General features: G+C 39.0%; 4 protein-coding genes across 7 annotated transcripts; 2 read left to right on the top strand and 2 right to left on the bottom strand.

The window, feature by feature from the left end:
- Nucleotides 1–253: 253 nt before the first annotated feature.
- LOC117578216 (inosine-5'-monophosphate dehydrogenase) lies at nt 254–6,094 on the bottom strand. Its single transcript, XM_034263588.2, has 6 exons — nt 5,987–6,094; nt 5,273–5,793; nt 3,810–3,960; nt 2,236–2,887; nt 1,038–1,578; nt 254–963 (listed from the first exon to the last, which is right to left on the bottom strand). Exons 2-6 carry the CDS (start codon nt 5,476–5,478, stop codon nt 858–860), a joined length of 1,656 nt encoding a protein of 551 aa, XP_034119479.1. The 5' UTR covers nt 5,479–5,793; nt 5,987–6,094; the 3' UTR covers nt 254–857.
- A 1,210-nt stretch (nt 6,095–7,304) lies between these two features.
- On the top strand, nt 7,305–9,716 carry LOC117578218 (uncharacterized). Of its 3 annotated transcripts, XM_052004916.1 has the most exons (3): nt 7,346–8,000; nt 8,080–8,425; nt 8,492–8,842. In XM_052004916.1, exons 2-3 carry the CDS (start codon nt 8,144–8,146, stop codon nt 8,603–8,605), a joined length of 396 nt encoding a protein of 131 aa, XP_051860876.1. In that variant the 5' UTR covers nt 7,346–8,000; nt 8,080–8,143; the 3' UTR covers nt 8,606–8,842. The 3 variants fall into 3 exon arrangements, with proteins under 3 accessions (XP_051860874.1, XP_034119483.2, XP_051860876.1); XM_052004914.1 differs by lacking the exon at nt 8,492–8,842 and adding an exon at nt 9,572–9,716 and having other exon boundaries at nt 7,305–8,425; XM_034263592.2 differs by having other exon boundaries at nt 7,342–8,425.
- Nucleotides 9,717–12,872: 3,156 nt separating this feature from the next.
- Nucleotides 12,873–16,344, bottom strand: LOC127565605 (uncharacterized). 2 transcript variants are annotated; one of them, XM_052004919.1, is made up of 3 exons: nt 15,835–16,344; nt 15,710–15,771; nt 12,873–12,914 (listed from the first exon to the last, which is right to left on the bottom strand). In XM_052004919.1, exons 1-3 carry the CDS (start codon nt 16,122–16,124, stop codon nt 12,907–12,909), a joined length of 360 nt encoding a protein of 119 aa, XP_051860879.1. In that variant the 5' UTR covers nt 16,125–16,344; the 3' UTR covers nt 12,873–12,906. The 2 variants fall into 2 exon arrangements, 1 of the variants encoding a protein (XP_051860879.1); XR_007954937.1 differs by lacking the exon at nt 12,873–12,914 and having other exon boundaries at nt 15,422–15,759.
- A 3,267-nt stretch (nt 16,345–19,611) lies between these two features.
- LOC117578217 (uncharacterized) lies at nt 19,612–20,796 on the top strand. The gene is made up of 2 exons (XM_034263591.2): nt 19,612–20,611; nt 20,686–20,796. Exons 1-2 carry the CDS (start codon nt 19,619–19,621, stop codon nt 20,794–20,796), a joined length of 1,104 nt encoding a protein of 367 aa, XP_034119482.2. The 5' UTR covers nt 19,612–19,618.
- The last annotated feature ends 1,220 nt before the right edge of the window (nt 20,797–22,016 follow it).

Genomic DNA, 22,016 nt, shown 5'->3' on the forward strand with positions numbered 1-22,016 from the left:
TAAAACACAAATAGTTGGATGCGTTTTAAAATCAATAAAACTAACAAATACTAAATACATTTTTAAAATCAATACAAACAATAAATCATTTTGGATCCATTTGTCGCATGCAATTTATTTATGTATGTGCCTACATATGATTATGTACAATCAAATCAAATATGAAATTATAATTAACAATTATGATTTATTGCGGGAATGAGGAATGAGGAACCACACAGGAGAAATTAGAAGCGTTTTTCTCTTCAGAACAAATTGTATATTTAATATGTTTTGGCCATAAAGAGTATACATACTTTCTATACATATGTGTTGTACGTGTGTGTAAAGGATGTGTATAATTTGTGTTGTATATATATATATATACATATATATAGATTTATATATGTAGTTTTAGGGTGTAAGTACGAACTGCTTCTAGTAGTGGATCGCAGGTAGTTGAACTCCCTTTTTGTTTTTAGTTGCAGAAAGATTCGACAATTCGACACAAGAGCCTTACGAGCTATTTCAAAGATGATTAAACAACTAACTAAACTTGGAAATTAATGGGTTTCTTCTTCTCAGAGAGGGGGATGGAGATGGGCAGGGGGGTGGCACGACACATCCCATTAGATGGGCCGCTTACGATTGGCATTTGTAATGTTGTCTCTCATGTAGTTGGAGGATTGCGCCATGTAATCGCGATGAGCACGCTGCATCATTGCGAGATGTTGTCCCTGGTGCTGCTGCTGCTGCCGTTGATGCTGGGCTCCATTGGCTGCATGTGCATGTGCATGTTGCTGCTGTTGTTGCTGTCGCTGCGCGCCCCCCGTATCGCCGCCAATCGAGGATGACGACGTGGCAGCGCTGCTTGACTGTTAGAAGAGACGTTTCTCATAGCTGAAGAGGCCGTGCACGTTACCCTCCAGCTGTGCCGAGTGGGTGCGCTTCATGAAGCGCAGCTGCCCATTGTAGATCATTTGTCTGCAAGCCAAAAAAAGACACTCCAGTTCAGTTATCGCTCTTTGAACTTCTTTCACTCTTCGATTGGCACTCACCTAAGTATGCTGACCGAGTTGGCGCCAATGTCCTGGCAACTGTGCTGCAGACCGCACTCCAAGTATGGAAGATAGCGCAACACGGAACCCTTGTCCGCAATGCTGCCACTCACGCCTTGGGCCACCTTCATTTTGTCCATCTCGTTGTGATAGTAACGCGACATGGCCGCACCCTTGCCATCGCCACGCTCCATGGCCTCGAGGGAACCCATGCCGCGATACTTCTTCAAGCGAACGCCATCCGAAAAGAAGTATTCGCCTGGTGCCTCCGATGTGCCCGCCAGCAGGGAGCCCATCATCACAGCGCTGGCGCCCAATGCCAATGCCTTGACAATGTGTCCAATCGACTGGATCCCACCATCGGCAATAACGGGCACACCAAATTGTTTGGCAAACGTGGAGACCTGGTAAACGGCTGTCGCCTGTGGGCAACCGCAAGCCATCACCTCCTGGGTGATGCAAATAGAGCCGGATCCCATGCCGACGCGCAGCCCATCGACACCAGCTTCGATGAGGTTCTTGGCCTGGGCGCGTGTCACAACTGCGAGAAATGGGAAGGCGTTAGAAAGGAGTTCGTCACAAAATTTCCAATTTCCGATTAAAATGTGAATATATTGATTAAAATAAGGATGTAATCTATCAAAATCCTTGTCCTAACTGAGTGGTTCAAAAGGTAAGAGCTACGAGGCTGTATTTAGAGAACATAGATTACGACACTTCGTCATGCAATAAGAAGAGGTTAGCATTGAAGTTGCGTTGCAGTTCTTTGTCGCTGGTTACATTCAGTGAAAGTTTAAACATTGATTTGAAAAGTAGCTACGCAAACTAAGCTTTGTCACAGTTTATCGTGCAATACGAACAGGTTAGCATTGAATGTAATTCTTCGCCTCTGCTTGCACTCAGTTGAGGTTTGAAAACTAACTACGCGGACGAACCTAGCGTGTTTTGGAACATTTCGTCGTGCAATAAGAAGAGATCAGTTTTGTTTTAGTTCATCGCACTCGATGCTGCATGCTAGTAATTACCTACCAAACTTTAATGAATGTTAATTGATTATAACTTATTTAAATGGTGTGTTCGGTTCATTGATTACACAAATTGAAATACTTTGGTTCTTGATCTGATTAACATATTTGTAATAATTTGTCTATCATTCTGATCTATACCTGAAAAGGAAACACTCCGCTTATTTACTAACCATTGCCACCGATGACTTGGAGATCGGGATACGTCTGCTTGATGTACTTGACCATCTCGATCTGATAGATGGAATTGCCCTGCGACGAGTCCAAGATGATGACATCAACGCCATTCGCCACCAGCAGCTGGAGACGCGCCTTATCCTCGTTGCGTGTGCCAATTGCAGCGCCCACCAACAGTTGCTTATTGGAATCCTTGGAAGCATTCGGATAGGAGCGGGCCTTTTTTAGATCGGTGCGTGCAATCATAGCAACCAACTCGCCGGACTGATTCACGATCGGCAGCTTACCCTTTTTGCTCTTCTCGAGTATGGCATTGGCCATGGGCAAGGTGATGCCATTGGGGGCGGTGACCAGATCCTTGGTCATCACCTCGGAGAGCAAGATTTCGGGGTTATACTCACGGAAGTCGATGTCACGGGACGTGACCATGCCCAGCAGCTTGCCGCCCAGTTTGCCATTCTCGGTGACGGGATAGCCAGTGAAGCCATTTTTGCGTCGAGCCTCGAGCACATCGCCAACGGTATTGGTCGGCGACATCACCGATGGATCACGCATAAAGCCATGTTTGTATTTCTTAACCTTGTGCACCTCCAACGCTTGATACTCCGGCGTGCAGTTGTGGTGGATGATCCCAATGCCACCACACAGCTGCGCGTGGGTGCCAAAGAAAAAAAAAAACATTTTCCAAGCATTGTTTTTTTTTTTTTTTGTTTTTGAAAGGAAACAATTGCGATTATAGAGGCGCATAAGAGTGTTCAATTACAACCACAACTGGAGCGACACCGATACTCAATGTATATGCATACATATATGTTCAGGCTATACTCTACAATACTGATGTGTATAGCATACATATATTATATGCTGGAAGACCGAAGGCGATGTGCCTCGCAGCGTGACCGCAAGAGTTGAATTTTTAACTAAAAACCGAAAACAAACAAAATGCAATCGAGTGCACTCGACTGTACGATACCCCATATTCCCAGCTGAACAGCATGTTCAGTTCAAGTTGAACTAGATAAATAACTGCAGAGCAACCTCCAAAAGGTTGTCAGCAATATCTGCTGAACCCTCTCCGAGATCTATGTACGTAGATGTTTATACGGAACAAAGAAGTAAGCATTTGAAGCTGATGCAATCGGAAATGAAGCTAATTATATTGAATTAAATTGAATGGAAAAAGGCAAAACTGATAACTTGAAAACAAACGAAATGGATAACAGAACATAAATGATTGACAATGCAAAATGGTCACACTGCATCGGTGCATTGGCCGCAACGTTATCGGTTATCGGTTATCGACACCATTCAACTGCAAGGCTGCGCTGCGCAGCATATCGATTTCACTTAACATGCAGCGGTAATGTTAATATGTACCATGCTGATAACATAGAATAGAATTAATGCTTTGCTTGAGCGCGAGTGCAAGCTTGAGCGTGAGCGAGAGAGAAATGATTGAAAGCGAAATCAAGATCGCGTTGCGTATTGCAGCCTTGCTTTGTGGGTGCCCTTATTATAATTATTATTATTATGCGACTAGTTTCGCATGCTATTCACATCTCTGACTTACCGCCATGGCGATGGCCATCTCGGATTCGGTTACCGTGTCCATGGGCGAGCTGACGAGCGGAGCACGCAATGTTATGGCCTTGGTTAGTGGCGAGCTGAGATCAACCTCCTCGGCGGCAAAGTTGATGAAGCCGGGTAATATGAGAAAATCGCTATGTGAGGGTGAGGGTGAACAAACAAATAATCATAGTCAGACATCGGATGAAATGTGTGAGAAGAAATGTGCGTAAATAGCTGAGTATTCATGATGGAGCGAAGTTACATTTCAGATCGGATTAACATTGCGAGCTCAGCTTCCCCATATTTATAATTTCATTTTACTTGGCTGCACAAATTTCAAGAATTCTTTCACTATAAATAATTTGACCACTTTTTTGCATATAAGCAATTAATGAATTAAGTATTGTCACTTATTTTTGCTTTTAAGAATTTAAGCATTGTCATTCGCTTCAAAGCTATGATCCAGTGTAAACCATGAATTTTTAATGATATTTCGATAGATAGCATATGTACTTAATTTCTATTGACTAAACAAATCTGGTCTGGATTATAGCTTCTATTTACAAACAATTTCGCTAAAAATTTACGAGCACTATACTAATACGGTATAGATTTTATAACAAATGTGCTTGACTGTGAGATACCCTCTACAGTTCGAAATTATTCTTAAAATAACCCAAATTATTATATCGTAAAAATACAAAAATATACCGAAGGCTATATTTGGTATATCAATATACTATTGAGCTCAAAAAATATATTCCAGAGTAGAAAATATGCCAAATTTTTAACCATAACAACTAAAACCAAACTGCATCAGTTGTTTTTTTCACAACAAAATTTTAAGGCATCATAAAGAGCGTGTGATTGTAGCGTGCCAAAAATCTAAAACAAATTTGATATAGCTTTGTTCTTTATAGTCTCTGTGATGTGGGTATTCATACGGACAGACATGCCTATATCGCCTCGGCTGTCGACGCTGATCAAGAATATATATTCTTTATGGGGAGTCCTTCTGTCTACCGACACACAGTTATAATACCCTTCTATCCTTTTCTCTAATTTAGATCTTCTTCATAAAGTAGCCTCGATTATTCTCTGCAATTAATTTATTCATATAGTACATGAAAGCTGACTGATAAAATCGATGCACCTGCTGATAACGCGACTGTTGAATTTCAAGAGTACGCTGTCTTTTTACGTTAGTACAGTTTTATTCATATTCTTTTTTCAAAAATAAAAGGGAGTCATAATTATGTTAGAAATAAGATTAGCTTTTTCCGCTTTTCTTTTCTCCTCAAAACTTTGCTGCAATAATTTCTGAAAGCTTGCTTCTCGTCTATGCGTGGAAACTTATTTGTTTACTTTGAAAGATGAAAGACGCCGACACTTTTTTATGGCCTGTTGCATGTGAATTGAGTGAGGGGTGTGAGAGGGGTATTGAAGGGCGGAACGATCACTTACTTGTAGGTTAAGCCTTCGCCATTTTTGAACAAATCATTGCAGCTGAGACCGTCCTGCAATTCCGGCTCCAGGTGATAATCCTGCTGCGGCTGCTGTTTGATTATTTTGCGAGCCGGCTGCTCCAGAAGATCCGGCGAGTTCAATGAGCCATTGCATTTGTTGGTGGCATCAACGGTGGCAGTTGCTGTGGCGTTGTTGCTTGCCATGCTGTTGCGCGTTCGTTCACTCTAATCGAATTGAACGGCCAACAAAAATCAACAATAACAAACAACAACAAGAGCAACAATAAACAGCGACACGAGCCGCAAAAAACAGCAGTCAGCCGGACAAAGTAAACAAATATACGAGACGGCGCAAAAAAAATATTGAAATAAAAATGATGAGACACTGTAACAACAATTAATTATTAACTGCTGCTGTTGATGCCCTTTCGTATATATGCACAACAACAGTATGTTTGCTGTTCTCCTTTTGACAGATTTTTTGCACGTTGCGGTTACTGTTAACTTTATTCACTGTTGCTGGGTCGCCGCACCGCAATCAATTAGCGCAATGTCAGTTGCAATTTGCAAATCGCAGAGACCAACAAGAAGAAAAAAAAAACAAAATAGAATAGAAAAGAAAAAGACAATTGAACCGAACTGACAATGTGAGCCAACAAGCAGCCTGGTCTGCCCGTATCAGCGGGTTGAAACACGTGGCTTTTATAATTACCCGTCCAGCAGTATTCCAACCGAAAGCGTTGAAGTCTCAGTATTCACTGTTCACATTTACTTGTCTCCCAGCTAGTTCAGCATGACCGCAAGCTCACATTCTATAGAGATGCAAAAACATCGATTGCACATATCGATGCATCGATGTCTTTGAAATTTTTGGATATCTGTGTTTTTATCGAAGTCAAATTCTTGAATTAATGTAAAGTATTTTTTATTGTATAATTAATAGTTTTACATTGTGAATATTTGATTTTCCTTTCGACAGCTAATGCTAATAATAATAAAAAATATCCCAAAAAATATACTGTTCACTCATACTGATTCACAATAGGCGCGCACAACTTTTTAAATTGCTTTTGTTGTTTACGTCATGGACAAAATCTTTCGAATAATTATTTATTGTATTTTCTCTGAAATCTCAAAAAATATTTTGCCATTCTTTTATTATAGTTCAATTTGTTGGAGATCAAGCTTTTGCGACATTTATTTTTATTAATAATGTTTGTATCGCGATTAAGAAAACGTCCCAATTCTTCGATATATTACAATACAGTGTGACCATTTTTTATATATTTAAATAATACAAAATATGTGCAAAAAGAAATCTTAAATAAGTAGAATAAGCTAGAAATAGGAGTGCGTGAAAAAATGTTAATGCCCCCAAAATTTACTTTAATAGCATTGCTTTCGTTACGTATAGTACTAATTACCATACATTTGGGGCTTTCAACAACCTAGTAAAGCGAAAAACTGGAGAATATACCCAAATTTTATATTTTGTTTGCACCATATTAAAACAAAGCTACTGTATTGCACCTGCGAATCATGATTTTCGTTAGAATTTTCGTTACTGAAATAAAACAAAACATTTTACTCGAGTTATAGAAGCATAGATCTAGAATAATTCTAGCAAATTCTGGTTGTACCAATTTTTTTCAGCTTTTCCTTTGTCAATTGCCTTTTTATCTAGAATTGCAAACTAGCAACAAGAATTAATTGCAATAATTTTAAAGTATACAAATTTGAAGTGTCATGAAAATCGCATTTTTATCGATAAACATACCGAAATATTTGCTGAGATCCGTCAATATTTCGGTTTTTTAATCTGTCCACCTGTCTGTCAGATTTGTCGGTTATTAAGGAAATAATAATTCAGTCAGTGCAGGAATGGAAGAATAATAATTTCATCAACAATGATTAACACTGTAGTGATTTAATAAATTGTTAGTCAGCTGTCAGATATTCTTGAACCCAATTGGAAAATTACAAGACTGATTTTTGTATAATAAAACCAACATCTTAAACATTTTCATGGACTCGAAATTAAATACCGCAATGTGACCGCACCCGTTTTTGAAATGCCCTTTTACATATACGTTGATGGCCACACTGTAGCGCTTCAAGGCGATTTACAGTTACATTGATATACACCACGATGTTGGGCGTACTAAATGATTATTGCCAATTGGCAATAATTAAATATTTAAACTTGAGCGATCAATTAGCACTTTCGGAAGCCAGTGAAAACAATTGGAAAAGCATAAACATAAATCTGATCTCCACATGGAAGCAACAATCCCGGATTAAACTAAGTTCAAAGAATTGTGAGACGCTTAAAAACAACCGATCGTTGTTGAACATATTTATGTCCAGCATCAGTGTGAAAGTGGAGCAAATGAAGCTGGAGCGTGCACCAATGGAATTTTTGAAGATCTGCGAAAATTACTCTTTACCAAGAGTACAAATATTATCCTACACATTGGATGACTCTCGTATTGCTGTTCAAGCACAAAAAATATTGACGAACATCTTTCCTGGCGTGTGTTGTGTGAAGCCTGATAAACATTTTTGCTACTGCTTGTTGCCAAAATGGAGGCAGTTCCGGAAGCTAGTCATTAGAAAATTCGTCAGAGCTAACGACCCAACCCATCATTGTGCCCTTCCACAGTCCAGGTTGATTGAGGAATTGGTAGCACCTGACTTTTACATTCTTGGCCATTATTTCGACAGATGTATGTATTTGCCCAAGCTGCGGACAATAACCATTTGCCTGCTCGACACATATGAAGAAACAACTAACCCAATCTATAGACCGCTTTACATTTTCAAATTTTTAACCAAATACGGCGTCACTGAAGACAAGATTGGCGGCTTGATGCTGGATAGAGTTTGGTGCTTCGAATCCAATCTGTGCGATGTGGTTAAATCATTAAGAAACCTTGTGCGTCTGGGTCTCGACCGCAGGAGCTGCTCAAATGAGAAAAGCCTCTGGGAAATTGTAGCCAAAAGACCATCGCTGGAGATCCTGGATATAACAAGCATGAATCTTGGACGACTCTTTTTTTCAACGAACCGACATCTCATGAACAAAACAATGCACAATCGCAATGCTCATTTAACAGTCATTTACGCTAATAATGGCAAAAACGAAGGGCTGGTGAGTTAAAGGGCGAAAAGCTTATACTATGTGTTTCTTAATTTTAATTTATCTTTATCTTATCAGATTCGTCGTCACTTCACGCATCCTCAACTGCAACTTATATCGGGGCACAAAAAACCAAAAAACGTTCTTGGACCCATTATAAAATTGGAGTTAACTCCTTTGTTTGAAACTTAACAAATTAACTACGTTTCAAATGTTTCCTCAGTTTTAAGTTTATAGATGAATTAAGTAATTAAGTTAAGTAAAGTTAATTGGAAAGAATTAATTCCAATCGAATAATATATGCAATTGAATGCATTTTGGGAGTGAAGTTTGTACCCAACATTTAAAGCGCTTCTTAAGTTTTTACTATATATATATCTGTAACGAATTAATTTGAATTTAATAATAAATTAATGCGTTTTGTATGAAGAGACAAAAATGCTATCAAACTATTTCGAATTATGTAAAGTTTTAGTAGAAATGAGAGTTGCTTACGTATAGTACTAAATGGCCAACTGTTGGGGCTATTAGCAACTCAGAAAAGCGAAAAACTCAAGTTTGCACCACATTTAAACAAGGCAACTGCGCCTGCATATCAAGAAGGGACCATAAATTTCAAAAATTTTCATCGATCCGGTCACTGTGAGATCCCGCAATGTGACCGCACCCGTTTTTTAAATGTACAGATATGGCCACACTGTAGCATTGTCGCCTAACAGATAATTGCCAATTGGCAAAAATTAAGAATTTAAACTTGACCGACCAGATGGCACTATACGAAGAAGCCATTGATGACAATTCGAATCGCATAAGAAAAAATCTGATCTATACCTGGACACAGCATTGAACTTTATTCAGAGGATTGTGAGATGCTTGAAAACAACCGATCATTGTTGAACATACTTATGTCCAGCATCAGTGTGAAAGTGGAGGAAATGAAGCTGGAGCGTGCACCAATGGAATTTTTGAAGATCTGCGAAAATTTCTATTTACCCACTTTCTTTCATCAAACAGCCGTCTTAAGTGCGACGTCATGCACTATCGCCGTGCTCCTTTGACAGTCTTCTACGCTTATACTGAACGAGAGCTGGTGAGTTAGTAGTCAATAAGCTTCTACTATGAGTGTTTCTTAATTTATCTTTATCTTTGTCTTATCAGATTCGTCGTCACTTCACGCATCCTCGACTGCAACTTATACCGGAACACAAAAAACAAAAAAACGTTCTTGGATTCATTATAAAATTGGAATTAACTCCTTTGGATGAAACTTAACAAACTCAACTCGAACACTTAAAACCAGTGAAGTTTGTAAACAACATTTCAAATGTTTGTTCACTTTTAAGTTGATACATGTATGAATTATGTAATTTGAGTTTATATTGTTACACTTAAATTGAAAGAAATTAATTTGAATTGCATAAGAAATGGAAATGAATCGTTTATGTATTTATGTTGAAGTTATAAGTTTAGATAAATTAAATAATTTGAATTTATATTGTTACGATGGATTTGGAAAGAATTAGTTCCAATCGAATAATATATGCAATTGAATACATTTTTGGAGTGGAGTTTGTACCCGTGGGGCTTTTAGCAACTCAGTAAAGCGAAAAACTGAAGTTTATCTTTAAATTTTATATTATAAGGAGTTGCACAACATTAAAACAGGGCAACTGCACCTGCACATCAAGAAGGGACCATAAAAGAGTTTTGCAATTCTTATTTTCGTTAGCTCGTAGCAAAATACTACAGGCTCCAGTATCATCCGTCAATTCCACAGAATTAATTACACTGACAAATGTTAGCGGCAGAGTTGCAAGTTATTTATTAAATATGAAATATGCAAGCGTATTAAACATGTGCATAAATATAAAAATAAAAAAGAGAGAAGAATAACAGTAATAAAATTGTAACACTAAATTTAGATTAATTCTATATTACTAAGTCTTGTCAAACCCACCTTAACGCCTAATTTAAATCTGTTACTCATGTCCAATACTTAAACTAAAACTGTAGCTTCATAAGATTCAATTGTACCTAAACCTAGCTTATAAGAAACAGCAATTACTCTAAAACTATATTTGTTTAGGAACATTGTTCCTTAACCCTAGCAACGTAACTGACAACATTTATCTAGCTCAAACTAATTATTAACGTAAAGTCAATCCCAGCAGGCAACATGTACCTGTAAACATTATCCCTAAGGCCAAATAATTGTTAAAGTTGCTATAAGAGTAATAGAACAATAAAGATCACCATCAGTTGCTTCTGACTGGCGCGACATTAACTTCGGAAAAAAGAAAATTTTTTTTTGTTCTGTTCTATATATTTAATTACTCCACTTAAAAGTAAAAATAAAATATAAAACAAAAAGGTGTACAAATTAAAAGTCACAAGTGAAGTTAATGTCTTTTAACGAAAGTGTTGTTTCTCTCTCCGACTCCGGAGGCACCACTCGACCGTTGATACACACTACTCCTGACATGTCCTTGTCAAGCTCTGACGACGAATACTTCTTGGAAGTAATCTCACCTAACCAGACAATCCTAAGGAGAGAAGCAACGAAAAACAAAACTCAGTGTATAACGACACCCATCACAAACACTACGACAAGTGCCGGCATCATAGGCATCATAGGCACACACATTAAAACTCAACAGCAACTAGACGATGATACACAGATATAGCAGCAACAAAACACAACCAACATGGCTACAGCAGCCAACTCCACCGTTAGCAACAGCAACCAATCAACATACAAAAACAACCAGCAGACAGCCAACTCAAAAAAGCAGCAACAAAAACTTACTAACATGGCGGCTCCAGTTGGAAGCTCCGTTGGCAACACCAAGCCAGATAATAGCAAAAACAATCACCAGACAGCCATTACAAAACCACAAATACAAAAACCGAAGCCAAATCCCGCGCCACCATCAGCACACACACCGACGAAAGCCAGCAATCCTACAAAGCGCAGCTTGATACACACAATTGCAAACATCCAAGTGACTGAACCAGTGGCTCCCAAACTGCCAACTGCAGTCACCCCACTAATCGATGACTGGATTGTAGACAGCAGAAACCACACCGGCTTGCTATCTGATCCACCACCAACCTTGCAGGATCTATGGACACCATCTAAGCGCAAACGTGTGGAGCTCGACTCCAGCGACGACCACATAAGCCTGTCTGAATCTATTAAGACACCAGCATTCAAAAGTGACGCAGCCAAATCCATACAGCAAGCCAAAAGAAACTCCCAATCACTCACCGAAAGCCAGCAAAACTTGCAACAGCACCATCAAAGATTCAATGACCACCCGTACAAAAATAAACGGGAGTCTGATCGCAACGTTTGAGAAATATCTCCTTTATTCATTCCAAAAGTTGATGCCATCGTTCCTCTATTGGAAAAACTGCAAAATACGCCAGGCATAGGCAGCTATGTGATTAGGTGCGCATCCAACGGAGTCCGCATCATAAGCAGCTGCCTAAGTACTTATAATACTATTCTCAACACCTTAAATGAAGCTGGAACACATCTATACTCACACCAGATGAGGAAAGACAGAGGCTTGCGCGTCGTCATCAGGCATTTGCACCACACCACTCCTACTGAATGGATCGCCGCTACGCTCGCTAAAATTGGCTACAAAACTAGATTTATCAAGGCCATTAAAAACAACTTTACAAACAAACCATACAACCTGTTTGAAGTGGAAATAGAGCCCAAAACTGATGGTTCACACCTCAAGATTTTGCAGCTTCAATCTCTGGGACTCCAGCTGGTCAAAGTGGAAAGACAGGCAAAGCCAATCGATCCTGCTCGATGCCACCGATGCCAAGTTTTTGGCCACACCAAAAACTACTGCCGTCGACCATTTGGTGCATGAAGTGCGCTGGCTGCCATCCAACGACCACATGCCAGAAAAGAAGGGATGAGGCGTCCAAGTGTGCCAACTGCAAGGGCAACCACATCAGCAGCTATGAAGGCTGCCCATCATTCAAAGAAGCCAGAAGTAAACTACTCATCTCCCGCCAGATGCACCATGCCAATAAGGATAATCTCCATAACCACCAGCAGCACATGCAGCAGCACCAACAGGCAGCTCGCCGACACCTGATGCCTCCGCCTTCAGCCACAGGGGGGCAGCCAACAAGCTCTGTGCATGATACTGCTTCGGCCCCAGCAGCCAACGACAGGCCATCGTACAGCCAGGTTCTCCGCAGCCCTGTGCCCGAGACCGCGCCCCTGCCTCCTGCGCCAGGTCGACTCAACAGGCACTAACAGTCAGCGTCGCACCAGCTGCAAAAAAGAACAATTAGAAATGAGAAAATACTATCAGCCAACAAAACTCAACAGTCTTCTAAACTACAGCAGCATCAGCAGTACCAGCATCGTCGTCAACAGGCAGATGAGCAGATCCAACAGCAACAAAGCAGCAATGCCTCCAACTGTGAAGTTCTTCTGGCCCTTCAGAGATCGGTTGAGATCTCTAAGGTCCTTGAAGAAAAGGTAAATAAGTTATCTAAGACTGTCTATTCTGTCCTTATGACACTCATGCGTGAAAAACTCGGCAGCCCAGTCGACAACCACTCCAAATCTTTCTACAACACTTCCATGTCATACACGCAAGATAAATGTGGCAGTCCTTCCAAAGCTGCCTACTTTAACTCCCCCGCCAATGAAACTCTTCATGTCTAACTTAGCAACTAAATTATACCCAACTACACCTAGAAATACACCTCAATTCAACACACTAAAACAAATCCATTGCTCACACCCACTCAAGGAACTAACTATAGCATACTGGAACTCATGTGGAGTCAAAAACAAGAGTATAGAACTAGAAACATATATAAACCAAATGAAAATTGACATCATGTTAATAATAGAAACTAGACTCCACAAAAAAGACATCAACACTATAAAAATTACCAACTATGACACACACCTAGTCACGCACCCCCTCAGCCATAAAAAAGGTGGTGTTGCAATGCTCATTAACAAATCAATCAGCTACAACATCCTGCCACCTATCTCCCTTGACTGCATACAATCCTTCCCGATCCAAATACATAACATGTCTAACAAATTAAATAACCAACAATCTATATTAATAGCTCCAATCTACTGCCCTCCACAATTCAACTGGTCAACAATCCACTTTAACAAACTTTTCGCCCACTTCAGAAGGCAATCCTACAGCTTCATTCTCTGTGGCGATTGGAATGCCAAGCACTCCTGGTGGGGCAATCAAAGAAGCTGTAAAAGAGGCAGAGCCCTACCTGAAACTATTCACAATTCCAAAAACCTAAACATATTGGCTACCGGTGGGGCCACCCACTACCCTTATGATCGCCGCAAAAACCCCTCTGCCATAGACTTCGCCATATACTCAGGCATTGACGATGGCTCCATTAATACATTTAGCAACACTGATCTTGACTCGGACCACCTACCAATTCAAATCAAATTAAGTCTTGCACAAACTCCCTATGAAAAGATTTCTAAAAACAAACTTGACACTAAACACATGAACGTCAATAAGTTCAAAACAATACTTGAGAACAAAATTTTACTAAACACTGAGATCAATTCGCATCTAGACATAGAGGACTCTATTAATACACTGGTTAAAAACATCTACGAGTCAATATCTGAAGCAACCAAAGAAAACACACAAACCAAGATTCTCGTCCATAACAACCGCCGACTTGTCTTAGACGACTTCAGTCTCAAAAAAGAATGCAAATACAACTTTATAACCTTTCGAACAATTGAAGCTAAGAAAAAATATAGACAAGCACAAAATAAGCTTAAAAAAGCTCTAGTCTTCTTAAAAAATAACCAAATTAATAAACTATTCGAGTCCATCGACACTCATGACAGATATAATATGCAGAAGTTATGCAAACTTACAAACAACATGAAACGCCAACCGCAACCAAATTGGCCTATACGATTTTAAGACAATGCAAATCATCCCGCCTGGACAAAAACAAACGAAGAAAAAGTAGAAGCATTCAGAAGACACTTAATACATCGCTTCAAGCCTATTCTCACTATCACAGACTCAGAGCGAAGATCAATAACTCAGAACCTAACTACCCAATTCCCATCCACCCCTGCAACGACCCCCAAACCAGTTACTTACGACGAGCTAGTCACTATCATCAACTCTCTTAACCCAAAAAAGTCTGCTGGAACCGACAAAATAGATAACAAATTGATCCAAGCCCTTCCAAAAAAAGCAATCCTCTTTTTGGCCCTAATCTTCAATAACTCCATCAGACTCAATCACTTCCCTACACAGTGGAAAACTGCCTCTATCACGCTAATTCTCAAGCCAGGAAAGAGCCCGTCCGACATGAACTCTTACAGACCCATTAGCCTACTGACTAGCTTCTCAAAAATCTATGAAAAAATAATTCTTAAACGCCTGCTTGATGTAGAACTGTTTGCAAACGCGATTCCGAACCATCAATTTGGTTTCAGGCGTGAGCACGGCACCGAGCAGCAGCTGGCCCGTGTAACGCAATTTATACTAAATGCCTTTGAGCAAAAGCACTACTGCTCTGCAGTCTACATCGATATAAAAGAAGCTTTCGACAGAGTATGGCATGAAGGACTACTATATAAATTAAAAAAACTGCTCCCTCTCAACCTATTCGAGATCATGGAAAGCTACCTAACCAACAGGTCTTTCTACGTAAACGGAATTGATGCCACCTCTAAACTCGGCCCTATAGCTGCCGGAGTCCCTCAAGGCAGCGTACTGGGCCCCATACTTTACACCATCTTCACCTCAGACATGCCTCTTCCAGAACTTATACCAAAGAAATACCCAGCTTATGACGATAGTAAAACTATGCTCTCTACTTATGCGGACGACACTGCAATCCTCTGCTCATCACACAGTCCAGCAATAGCGGCCTGCCGTATCCAATCATACCTCAACCAATTGGGAAAATGGGCTAAGAAATGGTGCGTTAGTCTTAACCCCAACAAGACAGCACACGTCCTATATACCCTTAACAAAGCTCCCCCTCACTTAACGTGCACTACACTAAAAATAAACGAACACAACATATCCAACAACAAAGGACACAGATACCTGGGTGTGAATCTAGATAACAAACTAACACTAATTCAACACGTCACTAAACTCACCATCAAACTGAAATCTGCCTACAACAAACTATCCTGGCTAATAGACCCTCAAAGCTCCTTAAACCAAAACTGTAAGGTCGTTATAATAAAGCAGCTAATTTTCCCTCAATGGCTATATGCCTTACCAATATGGGGCGCCTTAGTATCCGACGTACAGATCAAACGAATCCAATCTCTGCAAAACAGGCTAATTAGAAAATCGCTAAAAGCTGGCATTTACATGAGAAACGACACATTATTCAAAACTCACAACTTCAGTACAATCGAAGACACATTTCTTACTGCAAGCCACCGATTCTTCGCGTCTACCTTGCACCATCCAAATCCGTACTGCCGTCTACTCCTCACAAATCCGTATGTACCCTGTCGGCTGACAAAACCCAGATATTTACAACAATTGCAATCCTGTTGCATTCCTCTCCAACCTCGGTATGCTAGTCCGAGCGTGCAGCTCAACCTCTCGCACAGTTTTGCTCTTCCATCACTACTGCAATTTGAACACGATGAAGCCTCAAAGAGGAAAGCAGAGCAGCTAGCCATCTCTGAAAAACAAAAAACCGAAAACAAAGCACCTCCTAGTAGTTTGTTCGAAATATTAATAAATCATTACAAACGAAAATATAGCAGAGGCGAACTTACCTTAGAAGCAGCACTTAACATCGTTCATGGACAGCCTCTCGCCATCCAGCAAATAATCATACCTAACCTTCCAGCCACACAAAGCTCGACTCAACAACAACAGCTGACCCCAAATGCCCCCCACAATGGGATGTGTTCATCCCACTCAACTCAGCCTAACACTCACACAGACGAAGTTCACAAACATTTTGCCAACGAATGCGTTACTGAACCTAATAACGATAAAACACTACCAGCAAAGCACACTCACTCTCATCTAACACACACTATCTCAGCTACCGAGATAAGCGTCACTTCTACACACTTCGTACTAAACGCCTCACAAACACATAAACAGAACTTAACACCTGAATCCATCAACGACTGCCCCCTAACTGAGGGCCTCCACAACATTAAATCGCAACTGGAGAGCATGTTGGATGACAATGAATAGGATCTACACAACACAAGAATACGCAGAGCAGAAGCATAATTCAATTGCCACACACTCCTGCCCTGCATGCAACTTGTCGTCTGCCCTTGTCATCTCCTCTGCCCTCTCCTCTTCTGGCTACCAATCACAGTCCAATTTCGTCACTCTTCACAATTTCACTTGATAATCTCACGAAGCCTTCTCCATACCAAATACTTACTTGCTCCAAATTTTAAATTCACTCCGTTTTTTTTTTGTTTTTCTCCTTTCGCCTCCAGACACTGTTGTTTCCACTTCCGCATCCATTGCTTACAAACAAGCCTCAAGAAACTGGCCACTCGCACACTCCACTCCTGCAAAAGAAAAAAATTTACTTATATATAAAGCACTAAACTAATACACTACGCGACACTCTCAGTCTGCCCCTCTCTCACTGATTTTTTCCTTGCACACGTATAGAATCTACTCCGCTTTCTGCCACTGGAGCCGCAGCACATTGCTTCCTGTAAATAAAAAATAAATGCATATTATACAATCAAATCCAATTAGAAGTTAACTTCAAAGTATCAAAACAAACACATTCACCATAAATGCCTACACACCAATACTCTAAACTTACCATTACTTCAACAATATATTGCGCATTTTGAATCCACTTGACGACACTGCTTTCTCTTACACTGCTACCTGCCTTCAGGCACAGACGCTTTCCAAACAAGCTCCAATGAACTGACCATCCACACTCACCACTCCTGCAGATATTCATTGTATAAACTTTAATTCGCTCTATACAATTAAATCAACACTCACACTGCCTGCATCTGCCTTATTGGCCATTTTCCCTGCATTCACGCCAAATTTGTTCTGCCCTCTGCCACTGCAGCCACAGCAATTGCCCTCTGAAAAAAATAAAATAAAAAAATATACATATACATACATACATATATGTATAACAAAAATTCACCAAATTCAACCTAAAATTTTAACTAGCATTATTAATCCGCACCACTACTACTTACCCTCTGCTAAGAATTATTTCCGCTCCCTGCATCCATCACTGCCGCACAATCTCGTCTCCGCCCACTTTATTTACATTTCCAACCTGCAAGAACACAATCAAACACATTATTTCTACCTATTCTCGCACTCAATAAATTCTACCAAATCATTACTTACATACTCACCTTCACACCAGTAACTCACAGCAACAACAATCCACTCCACGCCATTACATTTCTCTGCAATTTAAATTAAAATTATTTTTCTTTTTTTTTTTTTTTTTTTTTTTTTTTAAGATTTTTCTTTTATTTCTCTTTTTCTCAACTTTTTTTTTCTTCATACAGCCCGGCTGCATTTACGATAATTCATACAAATCAACCCTGCTTTTTCCTCTCAAATATCACACCGCCGCTACCTTACCTTGACTATGCTATCGATATCGATTTGTGGAAAATTCTCAAATCTCCATCTCACGCCATTACTTTTCACTCCAATTAAATCTAAAAAAAAAATGTTCTCCCCTTTTCACCACTTAAAAAAATCACAATCAATCAATCGATAAACCGCCATACCCTTTGGCGCGAGTTATCGATTCGCGATTACCACTCAAATCCCAATTCAAATCTTTACTAACAGTTCCATTACCCCGCAAGCATAAAACAAATAAAATAAATAAACATATAATGAAACTATACGAATAATTTTATTAATTAGCCAATATACTCAAAACCCTTAGCTACTCAACTCCACTCCAGCAATTAGTTAATTCCTTGAGGTGGCCTGAGCAACTACAATTAAGTTAAATTATTATACCCTACGCCAAATTATTTTATAAATATATTTGTAAAAGTCGCCGCTCACACACTCACTTGGTCGATAGCTTTTCGCACTCTATTAATCTCATCAAATCCACACTTAATCTCTCGCAACGCAATATAAATAAAACAAACATAATGATTCGGTACACTAACACTAACACCAGTTACCTTGGCACACTTTTACCGATAACTACATAGCACAGAACTGCAATTGTATCTTTTAGCTTTTTTCCACTACCATTGCAGTGAAAACAGGCTATTTCTCTAAACTCAAAAAATAAAAAATAAATAAACTTAAAATAAAAATACTATATAACACATTAAAACAGACACAAACAATTTACTACAGGCTCCAGTGTCATCCGCCAATTCCACAGAATTAATTACACTGACAAATGTTAGCGGCAGAGTTGCAAGTTATTTATTAAATATAAAATATGTAAGCGTATTAAACATGTGCATAAATATAAAAATAAAAAAGAGAGAAGAATAACAGTAATAAAATTGTAACACTAAATTTAGATTAATTCTATATTACTAAGTCTTGTCAAACCCACCTTAACGCCTAATTTAAATCTGTTACTCATGTCCAATACTTAAACTAAAACTGTAGCTTCATAAGACTCAATTGTACCTAAACCTAGCTTATAAGAAACAGCAATTACTCAAAAACTATATTTGTTTAGGAACATTGCTCCTTAACCCTAGCAACGTAACTGACAACATTTATCTAGCTCAAACTAATTATTAACGTAAAGTCAATCCCAGCAGGCAACATGTACCTGTAAACATTATTGTTAAAGTTGCTATAAGAGTAATAGAACAATAAAGATCACCATCATCTGAAAGAATAATAATTGCATTAACAATAGTTAACACTTCAATTTGATAAATTGTTAGTCAGCTGTTAGCTAGTCTTGAACCCCTTTTATAAAATTACAAAGATGGTTTGTGTATTGGCTAAGCAAAATTCAAGCTTTTTGCAATATGCAAAAATAAAACGAGCTTTTTCAAGAATTTTTATCGATCCGGTCACTGTGAGATCCCGCAATGTGACCGCACCCGTTTTTTAAATGTACAGATATGTTCACACTGTAGCATTGTCGCCTAATAGACGCCTAATGGCGATTTACAGTTAAGTTTATACCACAACGTTGAACATCGCAATGTTGCAAGACGCACTATACGATAATTGCCAATTGGCAAAAATTAAGAATTTAAACTTGACCGACCAGATGGCACTATACGAAGAAGCCATTGATGACAATTCGAATCGCTTAAGAAAAAATCTGATCTATACCTGGGAACAGCAGTCTCGCATTGAACTTTATTCAGAGGATTGTGAGACGCTTAAAAACAACCGATCGTTGTTGAACATATTTATGTCCAGCATCAGTGTGAAAGTGGAGGAAATGAAGCTGAAGAGTGCACCAATGGAATTTTTGAAGATCTGCGAAAATTACCCTTTACCAAGAGTACAAACATTATCCTACACATTGGATGACTCTCGTATTACTGTTGAAGCACAAAAAATATTGACGAACATCTTTCCTGGCGTGCGTTGTGTGATGCCTGATAAACATTTTTGCTACTGCTCGTTGTCGAAGTGGACGCAGTTTCGGACGCTAATCATTAGAAAAGAGTTCTTGTGGCGCGACCCAAACGATTATTGTAACCTTCGAGATTGCACGTTGATTGAGGAACTGATTGCACCTGATATCTACATTATAAAACATTCATTCGATGGATTTATGCCCTTGCCCAAGCTGCGGACCATTACTATTAGTGTGTCCGACGGAAATGTAACCACGCCGCTTACCGCTCTCATGGGTATAGACAAATACGGCGGTACTGAAGGCAATACAGACAACATACGCGGTTTGATGCTGGACAAAGTTAGGTGCACATATTCCGATCTATGCGGTGTGGTTACATCTTTTAGAAACCTTGTGCGACTGAATCTCGACCGCTGGAGCTGCTTAAATGAGACACGCCTCTGGAAAATTGTAGCCAAAAGCCCATCGCTGCAGATCATGGATATAACAAGGATGAATCTTGGTCTGGACTTTTTTTCATCAAGCCGACGTCTTATGTGCACCGTCATGCACTATCGCCGTGCTCCTTTGACAGTCTTCTACGCTTATACTGAACGAGAGCTGGTGAGTTAGTAGTCAATAAGCTTCTACTATGAGTGTTTCTTAATTTATCTTTATCTTTATCTTTGTCTTATCAGATCCGTCGTTACTTTACGCACCTTGGACTGCAACTTATACCGGAACACAAAATACAAAAACCACTTTGTGGATTCATTATACAATTGGAATTAACTCCTTTGGATGAATAATTAATTAATATCGAATAATATATGCAATTGAATGCATTTTGGGAGTGAAGTTTGTACCCAACATTTAAAGCGCTTCTTAAGTTTTTACTATCTATAATATATATCTGTAACGAATTAATTTGAATTTAATAATAAATTAATGCTTTTTGTATGAAGAGACAAAAATGCTATCAAACTATTTCGAATTATGTAAAGTTTTAGTAGAAATGAGAGTTGCTTACGTATAGTACTAAATGGCCAACTGTTGAGTTTTGCAATTCTTATTTTCGTTAGCTGGTAGCAAAATACTAAAATACATTTATCTCGAGTTATATGTAGCTGCAGAGGTCTAGAATATTTCTAGCAAATTCTGGTTGTTGCCATTTGTTATTTCGCTAGAATTGGAAACTAGCAACAGTTATAATTTAAAATAATTGTAAAGCATAAAAATTTGAACTTTATTAATCAGCTGATTGTCATGAGAATCGTATTTTATCGATATCGATAATATACCGATATACTTGCTGAGATACGTCCACACTTCGGTTTTTATTTAATTTGTCCACCTGTGTGTGAAAAGATTTGTTGAATATTAAGAAAATATTAATAACTCAGTCAGTGCAGGAAGAATAATAATTGCATTAACAATAGTTAACACTTCAATTTGATAAATTGTTAGTCAGCTGTTAGCTAGTCTTGAACCCTTTTTGTAAAATTTCAAAGATGGTTTGTGTATTGGCTGAACATAATTCAAACTTTTCACAATATATAAAAAAAATAACAGAAATACTCATCCAATCTTGACGAAAGTTCATACTAAACTAACAATGTTCGTTGAGCAAGCACTTTTCGTATTAGTAGCTTTTATGTATTTGTAGTTGACACAAAACAAATTAATTATAATAATACAAGTATTAGGTTTGAGAACAAAAAATAAAATATAATGCAAACTTTGTCGGTGTAACAACAGTATCATAACATTAACATGTTGGCAAGAGTAAATGTGCATTCTAAGAGAGACATGTAAGACTTAACAGTGTCAGTAACAGTAACAGTAACAGATGTAACAGTCGTTGATGGGATTTTTGTAGCCTGCTTTTAAGCGCGTCGTGTATGTAGCTTCGGCCTCGGCCAGCCGACGTCAAAGATGAAACGAAGTACAAGCGAAACGAAACAAGAAAACGAACCAAAATTTCTCTCTCATTCTTCAAATTTCACTCGCCGCGAGCTGTTGTCGATTC

Source organism: Drosophila albomicans, chromosome X (genome assembly GCF_009650485.2).
Source record: "Drosophila albomicans strain 15112-1751.03 chromosome X, ASM965048v2, whole genome shotgun sequence".
Lineage (NCBI taxonomy): Eukaryota > Metazoa > Arthropoda > Insecta > Diptera > Drosophilidae > Drosophila > Drosophila albomicans.

Coding starts and splice junctions, on each gene's coding strand:
- LOC117578216 (XM_034263588.2), bottom strand. CDS start 5,478: ATGGCAAGCAACAACGCCACAGCAACTGCCACCGTTGATGCCACCAAC. Junction 3,961..5,272: donor GGCGAAGGCTTAACCTACAA/GTAAGTGATCGT, acceptor ACCCTCACATAG/CGATTTTCTCATATTACCCG. Junction 2,888..3,809: donor AGATGGCCATCGCCATGGCG/GTAAGTCAGAGA, acceptor ACCCACGCGCAG/CTGTGTGGTGGCATTGGGAT.
- LOC117578218 (XM_052004914.1), top strand. CDS start 7,424: ATGTTGGGCGTACTAAATGATTATTGCCAATTGGCAATAATTAAATAT. Junction 8,426..9,571: donor ATGGCAAAAACGAAGGGCTG/GTGAGTTAAAGG, acceptor TTGTCTTATCAG/ATTCGTCGTCACTTCACGCA.
- LOC127565605 (XM_052004919.1), bottom strand. CDS start 16,124: ATGGCTAGCTGCTCTGCTTTCCTCTTTGAGGCTTCATCGTGTTCAAAT. Junction 15,772..15,834: donor TCTTCGATTGTACTGAAGTT/GTGAGTTTTGAA, acceptor TTTTCTAATTAG/CCTGTTTTGCAGAGATTGGA.
- LOC117578217 (XM_034263591.2), top strand. CDS start 19,619: ATGTTGCAAGACGCACTATACGATAATTGCCAATTGGCAAAAATTAAG. Junction 20,612..20,685: donor CTTATACTGAACGAGAGCTG/GTGAGTTAGTAG, acceptor TTGTCTTATCAG/ATCCGTCGTTACTTTACGCA.